The following is a 15303-nucleotide window of genomic DNA, read 5'->3' on the forward strand; positions in this document are numbered from 1 at the left end:
CACTTTGTTTTGTTTTTTTTTGTTTTTGTGTATTTTTATTTTTTCTCTGAGTTTATTTTTGTTCTCTTTGGCCCTCTGCTTTGAAAGCATGTTGAACAATTACCCTACATCTGAAAAAAGATCCAGGTAACTGCACATGCTTCTTACAGACTGTATCTAGTTATAGAGTAATAAGGAGTTTATTGTTTAAAAAAAAAAAGGAAATACTAAAGACGTTAGGGAAGAAAAGGGTTTAAAGATATCTAGATTTTTGCCTCAGACTTTTACCGTGGACCCTTCATACCCTCTGTAACTGCACGGCTAATAGTTTGTAAACTGCTCAAAACCATCCTTATAAATTAAGAATTAAAATAGTGATAATATTCACTCAATATAGCAACCATTTATAGAATATTACAACAAAAACAACCCCAGAAAAATTAAGTCTAACCAAATAAAAAAAACAAATCCCATCCTTGTCATATTATTAATATTTAAATTGTATTTTTCCCTTATTCTTGTTTAATTTTTTATTGCATTATATATTTATATTTTTTTATTCTTTTTTATGTATTTCTTTTTATTTATTTTTTTATTTTATTTTCTATTTTATTTTTTAATTTTATTTTTCATTTTATTCTATTTTCTTTTTTTTTTTTCTTTAAGTTAATGCATGTGTGTATGTACAATTGTGTTTTGTGTCTATTGGTGTATCCATCCATCCATCCATCCATCTTCTTCCGCTTATCCGGGGTCGGGTCGCGGGGGCAGCAGCTTAAGCAGGGAAGCCCAGACTTCCCTCTCCTTAGCCACTTCGGCCAGCTCTTCCGGGGGGATCCCAAGACGTTCCCAGGCCAGCCGAGAGACGTAGTCTCCCCAGCGTGTCCTGGGTCTGCCCCGGGGTCTCCTCCCGGTGGGACGTGCCCTGAACACCTCACCAGGGAGGCGTCCGGGAGGCATCCGTACCAGATGCCCAAACCACCTCATCTGGCTCCTCTCAACGCGGAGGAGCAGCGGCTCTACTCCGAGCTCCTCCCGAATAGTCGAGCTTCTCACCCTATCTCTAAGGGAGAGCCCGGCCACCCTACGAAGGAAGCTCATTTCGGCCGCTTGTTACCACGATCTTGTTCTTTCGGTCACTACCCAAAGCTCATGACCATAGGTGAGGGTGGGAACGAAGATCGACCGGTAAACAGAGAGCTTTGCCTTCCGGCTCAGCTCCCTCTTCACCACGACAGACCTGTGCAGAGTCCGCATTACTGCAGACGCTGCACCGATCCGCCTGTCGATCTCTCGCTCCATCCTTCCCTCACTCGCGAACAAGATGGTGTATCCATATATGTAAATACATGTATATATGTGTGCAGATTTATGTGTGTATGTGGATACAAAGGAAATGGAACAAAGGAAAACCCCAAATAAAGAAAAGTTTTTAAAAAAAAGTGAAAAAAAAAAACAAACAAACAAAAAAAAAAACACAGAGGCTGCTGCGAGTCTTACCTTTGCTTCCAGAGCCTACTGTAAGCACGAAGGGGATGAGGAGGTTGAGCAGCATCCCCTCTCGCCTCTCCTGATTGGTGAATGGTGAGATCACATGACTGAGTGGGAAGTCTTCTTTAAGGGCCTGGATCAGGAAAAGAAAAGGTTACACTGCAAAAACTGAAATCTAATCAAGTGTTTTTGTCTTATTTTTATCAGAAAATGTCTTGTTTCAAGTTATTTAAGACAAAAATGAGGTCAAGCGTAATAAGACATATTTTATTTAAAATAAGACAAAAACACTTGATAAGATTTCAGTTTTTTAAAATGAAGATCTGACGCCGACCTGAATCTGCAGAGCCACCAGTCTGACGACGGCTGTGCTGAAGGGCAGCGGAGGAGACAAGTACGGGCTGAGGTGGAGGAGAGGGAGCCCGTCTGCCACGCTGGAGGGACCGACGACACCCATCACCTGCAGGAGGCAAAAACACAAGCCAGTTTGTAAGTACACTGGAAAAACTGAAATGTTTTTAGGTGTTAGAAAATGTCTTTTAAGATGTGTTTTTGTACCAGGTTGACGCAGACGTTGATCAGCGATCGGAGATGAGGCAGGAAGGAGATGATCGGCTGTCGCTGCAGCGTCAGGCAGATCCCCTCGATGAGGCTGCTGGCTGCCTCCCACTCCACCTGTCTCCTGGAGAACACCCACCCGTACAGCACCACCCCACACCCCATTAAAACACAAGTCATGAGTATAAAAATGGCAGGAGGTGCTAAAAAACTTCCCTTTATATCTACAGACTTGCTGAAAAAGTGATAATAAAAGCAAAGCTCACAAACACAGCCAGCTCAACACGGCAGTAACACATCCTGGCGTGAATTAAACACACCTGTGGGTAGAGTTCCCTCTGAGCCAGACAGTCTTGTGTCACAGAAAAAGGGCATGAGGTTAGTTTCATGTAGATTAATTCCCTCAAAAGCAAGTCAAAGAGAAGAAAATGAAGCCACAACAAAAGACGCTAACCCTTCGCTAACACCTCTATGTGTGATTTCTGAGACTGTGAGCAAACATGGTGTGTTGTTTCATCGTGTGAATGCAAAGAAAAGCAACAGAGTGGATGCAAGAGGCAGCTACCAACCAAAACTGGAGAGTTTGGATAAATGTGGGACTGTGCCTTTAAGAAAACCTCAAGACATAAAACTCTTAGTATCTAAAGTTAGCATTAGCTTCTCACACTGACTGTTCAAATCTTCCATGACATAAGACTGAGCTCTGGCTTTGAGGGAACGCTGGAATGGATTGTTAGTTCACTCACCTCCTTGTTCACACACACACCTGCACAGAAACACACCACAGCAGCACTTACGGGTTACAGCACCACGAAGGCAGCGCTTACAGAAGAACAGTGCCAAGAAGCCGTCTATCTACACTTCACAGCACGGCACCGGCACAGCACGATACACTCACAGGAAACGGAGAGAGGAGAAGAGGATCGTATTCAACAGACCTGGTGCACAGTGCCTGAGGGCGAGCGCACCTGAGCGTGGGCATCTTGTGGATCTTGTTGAACATGCGGTCCAGCCTCTTCAGGATGAGGATGAGGGCGGGGCGCACGGCCTCCGACGACCAATCCGTGATGGGGAGCATCTCCATGATGTAGCGGCGCAGCCCTCGGCTCTCCATGGTGAGGGTGTCGTAGGGCGCCAGCTTCAAGAGGGCGTGGGCGATCTCTGCCAGCCTGACACACAAACACACACAAACACACATCATCATCAGGAGAACTTGACTCCTCCTCCTCTCGTCTAACACACCCTGATCCATCCTCTTACCTCATGTGGGATTTGATATCCAGCAGCTCCAGCGCCGTCACCCGTGGCTCCCCGGCGACATTCTGCAGGATCTTCAGCCTGGGTCCGCAGTGTTTGTAAAACTCAGTGCAGATGTTTAAGAGCGACTCCCGAGGGCGGCGAAACTCCTCCCTAGCGATGCGCTCATCCAGCTCCTCTCTTGGCATGCCCTGACCCTCCTCTAGCAGGTGGAGGTTGTCCCTGAAACAGACGTAAACAAACTTCAGTTTTTCCTTCTGTAGGTGGAGTTACTTCATTTTCCTCTCAGCTGATACCTCGTGTTGACTCCTCCTGACATGGCGTGGTTCGCCGTCGTTCCTCCTTTATGGCCTTGATCACAGCGAGACATCTGTGGGGCAGTCATGGGCCTGTAGAGAGAGTGGTGGGTGAAATTAAAGTTTTTAAGAAGCTTTAAGTCGAGGAACAGTCACTTGTTCTTCATGTGACCTTGTTAGAGCCTCAGAGCTGTAGAGAAGCGCCTGCAGCGATGTGGCTAAAGCAGCGATGGCTGCGATCTCATCCCTGGCAGCTGAGGCTGACTCCATCGTCACTGTGTTGCTCTTAAGCTTCTGGAGGAAGCAGGGGACCAGTGCTTCCAGCACCATCAGCATCTGGAGACTGCAAAGGAGAAGACCCGACATACGTTAATAAGATTGAAGTCTGGGGCGCTAATTTGGTTCCCTTTTCTCACATTTAGCTTGTTTTTCTGTCATTTGAGACCAAAAGTCATGCAAAACAGAATGTTATGTCAATTTAGATTCAGGTTCTGTGTGCCTGCTAGCTTAATTTCTTCTTCAGTTCATTTCCTTCCTTTCCTTCCTTCCTTCAGCACTTTAAGGTTGATGCTGCTTTTCTGTTTTCTCCCTCTTGATAGTTTATTTCATTAAGAGATTATTAGTTTTGAAGTTTAAATTATTAGTTTCAATTAGGGATGTTGGATACCACTTTTTTCAGACCGATACCAGTATGAGTACACCCTCTCTACTCACCGATACTACTGGTACTTTTGATACATAAAATTTCAATTAACAGTGACAGATTATTTTAATCAAAGACAGCTTACCCTTACAAAAGAAAAATATATTGCAGCATATTGGAAAATATCATGACATACATTAGGTAATATATTTCCATCAATGAGATTTAGTATTTATATTTTATCTCCGAAAAAAAATATTACAATACATTTAAAAAAATAAATTGGTACATGTATTTTTCTTTTCTAAGGGTAGTCACTCTGACATTTAGTTTAAAATAAAACACTAACAACTTTTTCTGAGTTTAGAATATTTTTGATATATATATATATATATATATATATATATATATATATATATATATATATATATATATATAGAAAAGTGAACTCAATCTTCACAAAATATCATCTTTAAACAGCGGCTGAAATTTTACATTTGGAGATAAAAATAAGAAGAGATAAAAGAGGACTTGAGTTTCTGTACCTCCTGAAGGATTCTGGGGCGTAGGCGACCACCGTGACGCACAGCTTGATGGCCTCACTGATGGAGAACGCCAAGTCCTCATTACCATAACAAAAATCTGCAACAAGCAACAAGTGAAGATTTAAATTCTTAGACTCTTAGACTCACACTGAGTAGAAACCCTGAAGAAGTGACTCACCTAAAGAGCGCAGAGGTTTCTCAGCCTTCACCAGCTCCAGAGCATCCAGGGAGTCCTGGGTCTCCCCCTCCAGAGAGACCAGCAGGTCAAACAGACACTGAGCTGACACTCCTTTGGACAGGCCGGTGCTGGTGCTGGTCTGATGGAGAAAAACTGTTAGATTAAGGAAACTTCTGCTTCAGTGAAGCTGTGTGAGCTCTCAGGGGTCTTACTGTGAACTCCAGCAGTGGAGCGACGCTGGCGAACAGCTGCAGGATGAAGGGTTTGCGGTGCAGGATGTAGAACTGGCGGCAGCAGAACTCGATGCCCTGCCTCAGCAGAGGGTTGCTCTCGTAGTCGGCGTAAACCTGTCAGGAAAAAAGACAAGATCACGCCTCTGTGCTTACATCATGATAAAATCCTGATCCAAACTGTTCCTACCTGCAGCATGGTGGGCAGGATCCACTGGTACCCACTCAGGGAGAAGAGGTGGTTGAAGTGGACAGCTGTGTTGATGGCAGTGGCGGTATACTGCCTCAAGAGGGCGCTGTCCTCCGGGTGTAGCAGCAGAGCTCCGTTAAAGACATTAAGGAACAGCATCATCTCATCACCCCACGGGTACTCACTGGGCATGCCCAGAAACATCTCCTCCAGGAGCTTGATCCACAGCACCTTGTGGAGGGTGTCCAGACCGAACAGCTCCTTCCCTACAAGAGGAGCTGGGAGTTAAAACAAAAACTACAAGGAGGTGGTGATTTCGCAGGAGGAGGCCTCACCTTGAGGCTCGTTGAAGAGGGAGAATTCTGCGTCGATGGCGGTGCGTGGGAAGGACGGCAGCCGGAGGAGGTCTTCCTGCAGCAGGGAGACGTGGGACTGCTTGTGCACAGCTGGCATGTGCTGGGTGAGGGAGATGAGGAAGAGGACGCGACCTACTTCTTCTAGCTTCCTGGAAAACACCTGAAGAAGACAGAAGATCAAGACCAAGAAGAAGAGCTCCTCTTTAAGTTCGCATCAATCCGACATCCTCCTTACCTGTTTCTGAATGAGCTCTTGCCCTTTGTCGGGGAGCATGTGGACCAGGTTGAGCTGAGGAGACACTGATCTCCGGAAAGGATAGATGTCTCGTACGTACGTCTGGAAAACATAAACGTATTTTAACAACAAGTAAGTTTCAGATGTCATTTTTGAATCTGTTTGTTTCTACCTTGCTGTAGTGAATGAGGTTCCATCGTTTGTCCATGAGGAAGTAATGTGCAGATCTGGCCTCAGGTATGTTGAAAAATTCAAGACACTCCTGTCAGGAAGAAAGAACAAGAAGTCAAGTAGAAAAAGAAGTTTCTGGAGCCAAACTTGCCCCTCAGGTGAGCTGAGTGTGTCCTCACCTTCAGCAGAGCTTCAAACTGAGTGTCTTCATGGACTGGCAGCTGCGTCGGGATGTCGCACTCGTTCTGCCCGTGCACCACCAGAGTTTTCGTTCCTGCATCAACAACGCATAAAGAGAGGTTCAGCCTCTTTGGATCCTCATCATCGGATCAGGTGTTTCAGATTCAGGAGTCTCACCTGGCATGGACGCGGTGACGAGCAGCTTGACTTCACACTGCTCCTTCTTCATGGTCTGTTTGAGATCCTTAAAGAAGAGCCCCTCCACGTAGCCCACCACCTCCCACAGGAAGGTCAGCGTGGCAGAGATGGCGTCCATTCCCCACTCGCACGGGGTCCGCACGAAATACATGATCAGCCCCACCTGAGAGGAAACATCCCACTTTAAGAAACACTGAAAAAAACACAGATTTGAGTCTTTTCTGTTGTTTTCTCACCAGGTAGTTGAAGAGGATGTGGGATGTCTGAGCAGGCAGGTCTCCGATGTTGAGCAGGAGCTTCCTCAGCATGTACATCAGCTCGTCCTGACGGTTGCTGACTGTTAATTTTTCCAGGAAGTGTCGCAGGACGAGAGCGGGGTCCTCAATCAGGCAGTTCCAGAGGATTTGTTGAGCTACAGCGCTCACTGATGAGACATTAAAGCACACGTTTAATTAAAACACAATCGCACCAAATGTGTCGCTGTGGGGACGCTTTAAATCACCGACCTGCCACGCCGTCTTCTCTGACTTCTCCATCCTCCATGAGGTGCACGATTGGGAGCACTGCAGCACAGATGCACGCTGGGAAGACAGCTTGTGGTGGCTGCAACATGTGGTGAGTGGGTGTGTGCTCTGTTGTGTTTTCTTCATCTAGAAACAAAAAGGAAAACATCTCGGATGCTTCCCAGGAGGATAAGATTGAAGTTCAACATGTTGGTTGTTTTAGTACCTTCAGCGCTCGCCATGGAGCGCATTGACCACACCGAGCCTCGGCGGAAAGAGTAGTTGCGGTGGGAGTTGCTGGAGGCGCAGGATGGGCTGACAGAGAGACGGCGGGATGTCAGGTTCACCACTTCTTCTGCTGGCGGGATTAATGTCCACAGAACACAGAAACAACAACATGACGTCAGGAAACAGAGATAAAAGAAAACTACGACTGATCCTGTTTGCATTTCTTACGCCCCACCTTCCTCCTCCTGCTCAGGCGGGGGGCTGCAGGTGGGCTCGTAGCACGCCTCCTGAGCCACCGGGATGGCACTGATGATGCTCGCCTCACGGCCCAGCCGTCGCTTCTCCTCCTCCTGCTGCAGGTTCTTCAGGATGTGCTCGGCTCGCTGGTGGGAGCGCGACACGGCTCGTGCTGAAAAGGATTTCTGGAAAAACGGAAGGTGGCATGGATGAAGCGGGGTCGGCGTTGGATTTACATGAAATGCAAAGTGCAGAGGTGTGTTTTCAGAATGAGAAAATGCAGGGGTTACTACGAAATCAACGTTCTCATCCGTCAGGAACTCGTGTGCACAGCTTCTTCATCTAACAAGCTTCTCGATGTAGAATGACCGGACAACACACCAATACAGTAACTCTCCACCAGCACATTGATCTCATGCTCCAACGCCATCCTGAGCGTCATACTGGGAAAATATTCCAATCAGACAAATTGTGACACAAATAAAAGTGTTCAGACTGGGTTTTGGAGAATTTACTGTATCTTGTGTACAGTAAATGCCTCACAGCATTCGCACAAATGCTCATACACATACATTTCCAAGTAGGCGTGATGTGAAAGAAAAAACATACACAGCAAAGTCATCCTCATCCAATGACCATGCATCAACAGCACAACACACACAAAATGTCTGAATGTCTGATGCATGCTGTTATTTGCTGATTTGTTTTGGAGTGTCGCTGATCACGATGCAAAAACTACAGAGAATGACCCATGAGACTCCCCCCCCGCCCCCATCCCTGTCCCCATCCCAGCTTCTGCACAGCAAAAACTCAAATACATCAAGTGTTTTTGTCTTGTTTTCAATAAAAATTGTCTTATTACACTCAATACGAGCCACATTCAACTTATCAGTCCAGAAAAATGTCAAGTTTCAAGTTATTCAAAGAGAAAAATGAGGTCTGAATTGCTTGTAGTGAGTAAAAAATCAGCCAATGGAACAAGAACTTGAAAACAAGACGCTTTGCTCGACTGGTAAGTTGAATGTGGCTCATATTACGTCTAAAAAGACATTTTCTAGTGAAAATAAGACAAAAACACTTGATCAGATTTCAGTTTTTGCAGTGTGATCCTGGATGAAAAGCCCCCAACAGTTAATAGTGAAAACTCCTCCTGTCTTTAATGGTCTGAGTAACAAGATGCATCAGCACAAACATCCGGACAGAAATACCAACTTACTATGGTATGGACTGACTGAATTAATGTGGAGTACTAAAAACAAAGACAGTCGATAGGTAAATTATAGAACAGGTGCTCGCAGAAATCTCTTCAACACATTTTGGTTATCGTGCATATAAGAAAAGAAAGTAAAGGATACACCAAGAAATCTCATTTAAAGCTGCAGTAAGAGAGTTTAAGCTTCAAAATAAGAGTGAAACAGGTTTGTAATGAGCAGATTTCTGGGTGCAGTTGCTCACATTTTGCTAAAAATGTTTTAAAAGCCACCCCCTTTAAGCAAGGGGAACCCACTAACTCAGGGGTCTGCAACCTCTACTTTCATAGGAGCCTTTTTGCCTCAGCTCAGCTGAAATAAAGCCACCCAGGAGCCACAAAACCTACTTAATCTTCATAAAAAAGACAAAAAGGTGTATAAAAATTTTAACATACTGAAAATGTACTGAAAAATATTTAAGTTTTTGGGTTAATAAAATCATACATTTAAAGCTTTTTTTTTTTTTTACCTTAACTAAATTTCCAAGTATTTTTATTAAATGATACATTTATTATTTTCTCCTAAATTTGCAAAATTTATGAAATTTCAGTGAGTTGCATTTCAAATATTTGCACTTTTTTAAAAATAAAAATAAATTAATAGAAATGGGCAAAAACTTGCAAAAAATATCCAGAAACTTGCAAAAAAACAAATAGCTGTGTTTAAAATTTTTTGCAAAATTTTCAAAAATTCAATAACCCAATTTTTCAAAAAAGGATTTTAAATTATTTGCAAAAAATAAAAATAAAAAATTTTGTTAATTTGTTCCAAAATTTGCAAACTTTATGAAATTTCAGTGAGTTGCTAACATTTTTTAAAAACTTGAATTTCAAATATTTGCAATTTATTTAATTAAAAAAAATTAAAATTTGCAAAAAAAAAAATAAAACATTGCAAAAAGATAAAAAGCTGTATTTAAAAAATATTGCAAATCAACAAAAAATTTTAAAAAATTCAAAAACTCGCTAGATTTGTGAAAAAATGGAATTTTTACAGAAATATGTTTAAAAAGACATTTGCAAAAACTTTAAAAATCTCTTATTTTTCTGCCTCATTTGAAACAATTAAAAAGTTTGCAAAAAGAATTTAAACGCTTTTTGCAAGATGTTATGCATATCTGGTTCAACAAACTTCTAACTGATGCTTACATATAGTGTCAATGTCTTTATTTTTCTATACCTGCTATAAAAATTCTTTCTTTCAGTAATATTTTTTAAACTTAATTGAGCCACTGCAAAGGAGTCAAAGAGCCACAGGTTGCAGACCCTTCACTGTTTGAAGCTGCTATGTTGAGTTCAACTTTTCTTTTCTTTTCTTGAAATCAAAGAAATTCACAATTTTTTTTAATTCGAATTCAACCACAGTTGTGTCTCTGAAAGCTGAGCCCATCACAGACTTACAGACTGGTCTTCACTGATTGGGTCCTGCACGCTGCCCGTGTTCTGCGGCACCCAGGGAGGGTCAAAGATGGGGACGCAGGGCATGCCGAGTATCGGAGACGGCAGAGTGAAGTTGATGCTGGGTGGAGGGATCTGAAACGTCAGATACATGAAGTGTTTTAAAAGTCGTTTCACTATAAAAGAAAAAAAGATTCGAACATTTCGTTGATGAACTGTACCTTAAAGATCTGCTGGGCTCCTTCCTCCATGCGAGGCCACACCTGGTAGCGGAAACGCCACAGCGTGTAGAACTTCAGGATGGAGTTGATGCGCTGGCACGCCTCCTGGTGATGGAACTCCGCCATCATCATTTCGGTCACGGCGTCCGGGACTTTCACGGCACACAGGAGGAACATGGCAGCTGGAAGGAGCAGGAGAGAGTTAAAACTCTGAAGGGCAGAACAACCTCACTGATTTTTCACTGACGCTCGACTCACCAGCAGCTGCCGCCATATGCTCGTCCACGCTGAGCAGGAGCTCCCACGCCGCGGGCTGGATGTCTCCATACATGTCGTCTGTCAGGATAGGGGCTGCTTTGATGAGCAGCGACAGAGGAGCTGGAGACAGACTCATCACCTGATGAAGATGAGAATGTTAGGAAATCTGATGGAGTGCTGAAGAAGGAGAAGGTTTCAGGATTCTCACCTGGTTGCGTATGTACTTCAGCATGCCTGTGTCCTTCTTCCCTTCTGTGTTGGAGTCAGTGGGTCTTCTCTTCATGGACGGCGTCCTCAGGCAAGACTTATCCGAACACTAAAACCAGGAAGGACTTTTTAAACCGCCACAAACTCAACAACTTGTAAACAAACGCTACCTGAGCGAGATTGACCGACCTCTTTGTTCTTCTTGGCTCGCGCCCCGATGTTCCCAGAGGAGCCGCTGTCCTCCCTGAGACTGTCCACCGTCTCCCCGTACACCAGCTTGATGGCTCGGACCAGGCGGGCGCAGGAGCGGCTGTGGTGCTGGTAGCAGCGCGGGTGGCAGAAGTCGATGTGGGTGCAGATAAAGCTTTGCTGGTTGCAGAGGAGGATCATAATCTGCAAGGAAAGGACGCAGAGTCAGCCGTCAAGTGTGCACATGTGTGTGAACGTGTTTTGAAGGACCTACGTGGAGCCAGGACATGTTGCGGTGGTAGTTGTCCTCTGCTCCTCCTCCTGAGCCCTGGCCTTCTGGCTCGATGCTGGGTTCGCTGGTGCTGAACGGGCTCCCGATGTCGGTGACAGTGTCCCTGCTCTGGGTTTGAGACAGCAGCCCCTCTTCATTCTCAGACTCTGAATCCTGACGGGACATCTTGGTGCTCTTCAGGCTCCCTGCTCGCCGTATGGAGGACAGAGATCCGCCTTTCTTGACACGGAAACTCCGAGCCCCTTTAATCTGAAGCAGGCGAGAGCCTCCTATACGGATCTTACGGATGGGTGCTGGAGAAGAAGAAAGCAGAGAGAGGTTGTTGGATTGTCTGAAAAAACACACTGGAAGTGTGTGTGAACCAGATCTCACCTTGAACCTCCTGGGTCTTCTTCTCCTCGCCTGTTGTGTCTGATTTCAGCGTATGGCTGCTGCTGTTGAGGGAGTCATGTCCGTCTTCATCGTCAAGGATTCCTGCAAAGCTGATCTTCCTCTCGTAGCGGTGGCGGCCGAGCTCTGGGTCCAGACGCAGGCGGGCGCTGTCCAGATCCTGCAACACAAAGACGCATCATTCTCCTGCGACTGTTAAAGAACATCATCAACAAGTCTGGCGTCTTGAGACGTGACTACACACCACTAAGGGCTCAGTGCGAGGTCGGGGTAAGCAGGGGAACGTCTCTCGCAGGAAAGTCGTGATCTCAAGCAGCAGCTGGCAGGCCGCCATCTTCAGAGCGAAGGGGCAGCCACATTTTGTCGGGTTCACCGTGTCTTTAAAGAAAGAGAGAACACAATAAATCAAGCTGATTCAGAAACGTATCCCAAGCAGGAAACTCTCCTTCGACTCACTGTCGTCTAAATAATCCTCCTCCTCGTCTTCTTTCCTCATTCTGCGTTTGGTTTCTTCGTCGAAGATGTAACCCAGGATGTTTGCAGGGCTCTCGCTGTCAGAGTGACACAGCTCACTGAGCCTCGTACCGATCGCCTGTAAGAGAGGATCAAACACAAGAATGAAAACACGCAGCGACCTCTCAGCCAATGAGACGCCTCAAAAACATCAACTCACGTCTCCCCACTGGCAGAAGTGTTTAGCAGCGTTCCACTGCAGCTTCTGGTTTCTTTTGTTGCCCACAATGGGAGATCGCCCTCTGCTTAAGCCTTTCTTGGTGATATTTACATGGTGGCCTTTCATCCACTCCGGCCAGTTGCCGCGGTTACAGCGGTGGACGAAGCGTGCACACTCAAGGAAGAGGGATGCTCGAGCTACAACTGGAGCTTCCTGAAAAAAGAGTAAAGTTAGCGATTACGTAAAATGAGAGGTTTTGGGAGGGGTGGGTGTTTTCTGAGACGTACCAGATCCAGAGCGGCGGCGAGGATGGAGGCGTCGGGGATGGTTCCAGGCTCGCAGCAGTTCAGGAGGAACTGGAAGCGTTTCATACCCTGTCGGATGGCGCCTAGATTCACCACGTTCTTGTTCTTCATGGCTTCCTGGCTGGCTGCGAGGCGCTCCTGGAAGCCGTGAGGTCCTAAAGGAAAGCGTGCGGATACAGGAAAGAGAAGGGGTATGACAGGAGGAGTGAGGAGGAGGAGGAGTTTGCTGGACATTTCACGAAAAAGCCACCAACGAATGAAGCTGAGTGTGAGATGGACACACAGCCACCAGCAGAGGTTACACTTGGATTTTAACTTCACCATCCAAACATCTTTAAAATCAGCTGATTGGTTTCGCCAAGTGTAACCGTAGCCGCACAGAGAGAAAGAAAAGCTGTATGTGAACTGTTCTGTTTCCAACTCAGGCATCGGAAAATACCACCAGACGTCACCACAGAAGAGACGAAGAAGAGAGCACCGACGGCGTCATGCTTCACACGAAAGCACAGAAAACTCGCTCTGCAAGTAGAAAGATGGTTTCATAGATGTGACGGATTCCCACACACACACACCTCCGTTCCTTCCTTTCCACCAGTGAGGGGAAGAAAGAAGGAAGGGGTTTGTTTTTTTAGGAGGAGAAGAGGACGTGCACAGTTGGGATGGAGAGTAACAACACATAGCTGCACAGGAAGAAGAGTGTGATGCAAGAATCGGCTTCTTTTTGGAAAAAGGGGGTCGGAAATCTCAAGTCATGTGACCTGAATCTACTCGAATGAAGCAACAATCAACACATGTGAGTGTCTGAAAAGGAGACTCTGATGTGTTGAGAACAACAGCTGACAGAGCTGACATGGATCAACAGGCCACGACTCGTGATGTGAGACAGGACACGACACCACACGGACAAACAGAGGCAGGGAGAGGACGAGGGACAGAGACACAGGACGATGGGGGCGTGGGAGGGCAAGGTGGGCACCCCTAGGGAGGGGAGGGGAGGGGAGGGGGGGGGGAGTGGGGGAGGTCTACCATCTTTCTCTTCTGTGTGGTGAAGCTTGGATGGATTCCTCCTGCCAGACCTCCATTTACCGAGCCGCTTGAAGAAATTCTCCTCCTCGTCCCTGCCGTACTCCGGCCCCGCCGCTCCTCCTTCAGACAGCTTCACTGCACTGGTGAACTTCACCTGCGACACAAAGATATCCACGTCATTTCATTTCATTTTCATGTTGCTAGACGCCAGTGGCTCTCTCTTCTATGTCCGTCTCTTGTGATTTTTTCATCTTTTTCGTCATCTCTGCATTTGGAGCTGCTCATTTCTTGGTCATGGACACAGATCTTTTTACTAGTATTGCTCCTGTGTTTGTCTGGAGATCCTACATGTAACCATGGCTAAATTGTTTACACTTGAAATCAGCTATTAGAAGCCTGTAGCATGTCAATGCTAACTGGTGCTAGGCCGGATGTTTCCCCACAAGGTGAGGTGAAGGAGGTGAGGACGACGTGCTGGGTCAAGAAGTGATGACATCGACCTGTATTTCCATCCATCGTTATTGGGAATGTAAGATTTATCTCCAATAAGATAGACAAGCTAGCCATGCTAACCCAGCAACAGAGGGAATACTAGAGTAGCATAATGCTATAAGTTGGATGTGGCTCATATCAAGTATAATAAGACATTTTTTACTTAAAATAAGACAAAAAGACTTGATAAGGTTTCATTTTTTTGCAGTGAAGACATCCTGGAACAAGATTAAAACTGTGATGGACCTTTGAACTCTGCCGTATGAAGGAGAGTCGATCCACAGAGCTGATGTCCAGCAGGTCTTCGACGCCGTCGGTTAGCCCGGAGAGCGAAGAGCGCTTCAGCCAGTTTCCTGGAGACAAAACAAAACCTGCTTTAACAACCGACACTTAGCAGCATGTGTATGACACACACAGGGTGGTAGGGGGATGTACACACACACAACACAGCAAAAACTGACATCTTATGAAGTGTTTTTGTCTTATTTTCAGTAGAAAACAATATATCAAGGTATTAAGACGACTTTTACTTAAAATAAGACAAAAACACTTGATAAGATTTCAGTTTTTTGCAGTGAGGAGAGGAAGAAAAGGAGCATTCAGGGTGTTAAACTGAAGAGAGGTGGCAGATAAAACCAAAGAGGAATAAAGACGAACAAAGGGAAATACTGTATGAAGATGATTCCACATCCACATACGTAAGACAGAGAGAGTGAGTGGATGGCGAGAAGTCCTACGGCATGCTGAGGGATTAAGAGGGAACACAAAACAGACCGAAGAGATGAAGTGACTCGGACTTGGGCTTGGTGGGCACAAAACACAGCATGTTAGAGAAATGCAGTGAGGTATGATCGTGGAAGTGCGAAACGAAGTGAGTCTCCTCACCGATTGGCAGCTTCAGTTTCTTGCGGAGCGAGATGCGACGGGATCTGGAGCGCGAGCGCCGGTCGGTCGTGGTGCCAGAGTGAGCAGTCGTGCACTCTGAAGTGTCCTGCTCAGACTGGCTGCTGGTGTCGCTGGCGGCGCTCTGGGACTTGAACATCTTCCTCCAAAAGTCCTTCCTGCCCAGGAGAGCACCAGGGATCTGTTCATCACTAGAAACCAACAGGAAGTTAAGAAAATGTGATT

At 45.7% G+C, this 15303-nt stretch overlaps 1 protein-coding gene across 1 annotated transcript in view; it reads right to left on the reverse strand.

The window, feature by feature from the left end:
- Window positions 1-15303, reverse strand: part of unc80 (unc-80 homolog (C. elegans)) — a 32454-nt gene that overhangs the window by 6881 nt on the left and 10270 nt on the right. Inside the window, exons 20-53 of the mRNA XM_074664229.1 lie at window positions 15061-15269; window positions 14422-14528; window positions 13684-13837; window positions 12640-12812; window positions 12353-12565; window positions 12136-12271; window positions 11924-12057; window positions 11662-11839; window positions 11272-11582; window positions 10998-11201; window positions 10810-10917; window positions 10602-10740; window positions 10344-10525; window positions 10126-10257; window positions 7474-7660; window positions 7237-7368; window positions 7014-7157; window positions 6744-6931; window positions 6487-6670; window positions 6309-6403; window positions 6131-6220; window positions 5959-6060; window positions 5703-5883; window positions 5368-5633; window positions 5160-5294; window positions 4948-5086; window positions 4770-4866; window positions 3754-3924; window positions 3582-3674; window positions 3289-3507; window positions 2967-3197; window positions 2029-2152; window positions 1805-1930; window positions 1480-1603 (exon numbers count right to left, since the gene is read on the reverse strand). Coding sequence (XP_074520330.1) covers window positions 1480-1603; window positions 1805-1930; window positions 2029-2152; window positions 2967-3197; window positions 3289-3507; window positions 3582-3674; window positions 3754-3924; window positions 4770-4866; window positions 4948-5086; window positions 5160-5294; window positions 5368-5633; window positions 5703-5883; window positions 5959-6060; window positions 6131-6220; window positions 6309-6403; window positions 6487-6670; window positions 6744-6931; window positions 7014-7157; window positions 7237-7368; window positions 7474-7660; window positions 10126-10257; window positions 10344-10525; window positions 10602-10740; window positions 10810-10917; window positions 10998-11201; window positions 11272-11582; window positions 11662-11839; window positions 11924-12057; window positions 12136-12271; window positions 12353-12565; window positions 12640-12812; window positions 13684-13837; window positions 14422-14528; window positions 15061-15269 — 5408 coding nt within the window. The remainder of the gene's footprint in view (window positions 1-1479; window positions 1604-1804; window positions 1931-2028; window positions 2153-2966; window positions 3198-3288; window positions 3508-3581; window positions 3675-3753; window positions 3925-4769; window positions 4867-4947; window positions 5087-5159; window positions 5295-5367; window positions 5634-5702; window positions 5884-5958; window positions 6061-6130; window positions 6221-6308; window positions 6404-6486; window positions 6671-6743; window positions 6932-7013; window positions 7158-7236; window positions 7369-7473; window positions 7661-10125; window positions 10258-10343; window positions 10526-10601; window positions 10741-10809; window positions 10918-10997; window positions 11202-11271; window positions 11583-11661; window positions 11840-11923; window positions 12058-12135; window positions 12272-12352; window positions 12566-12639; window positions 12813-13683; window positions 13838-14421; window positions 14529-15060; window positions 15270-15303) is intronic.

The sequence above is a fragment of the Halichoeres trimaculatus genome, unplaced genomic scaffold (assembly GCF_033239565.1).
Source record: "Halichoeres trimaculatus isolate MK-OKI-2021-1 unplaced genomic scaffold, fHalTri1.1 fHalTri1_scaffold_24, whole genome shotgun sequence".
NCBI classification, from domain to species: Eukaryota; Metazoa; Chordata; class Actinopteri; order Labriformes; family Labridae; genus Halichoeres; species Halichoeres trimaculatus.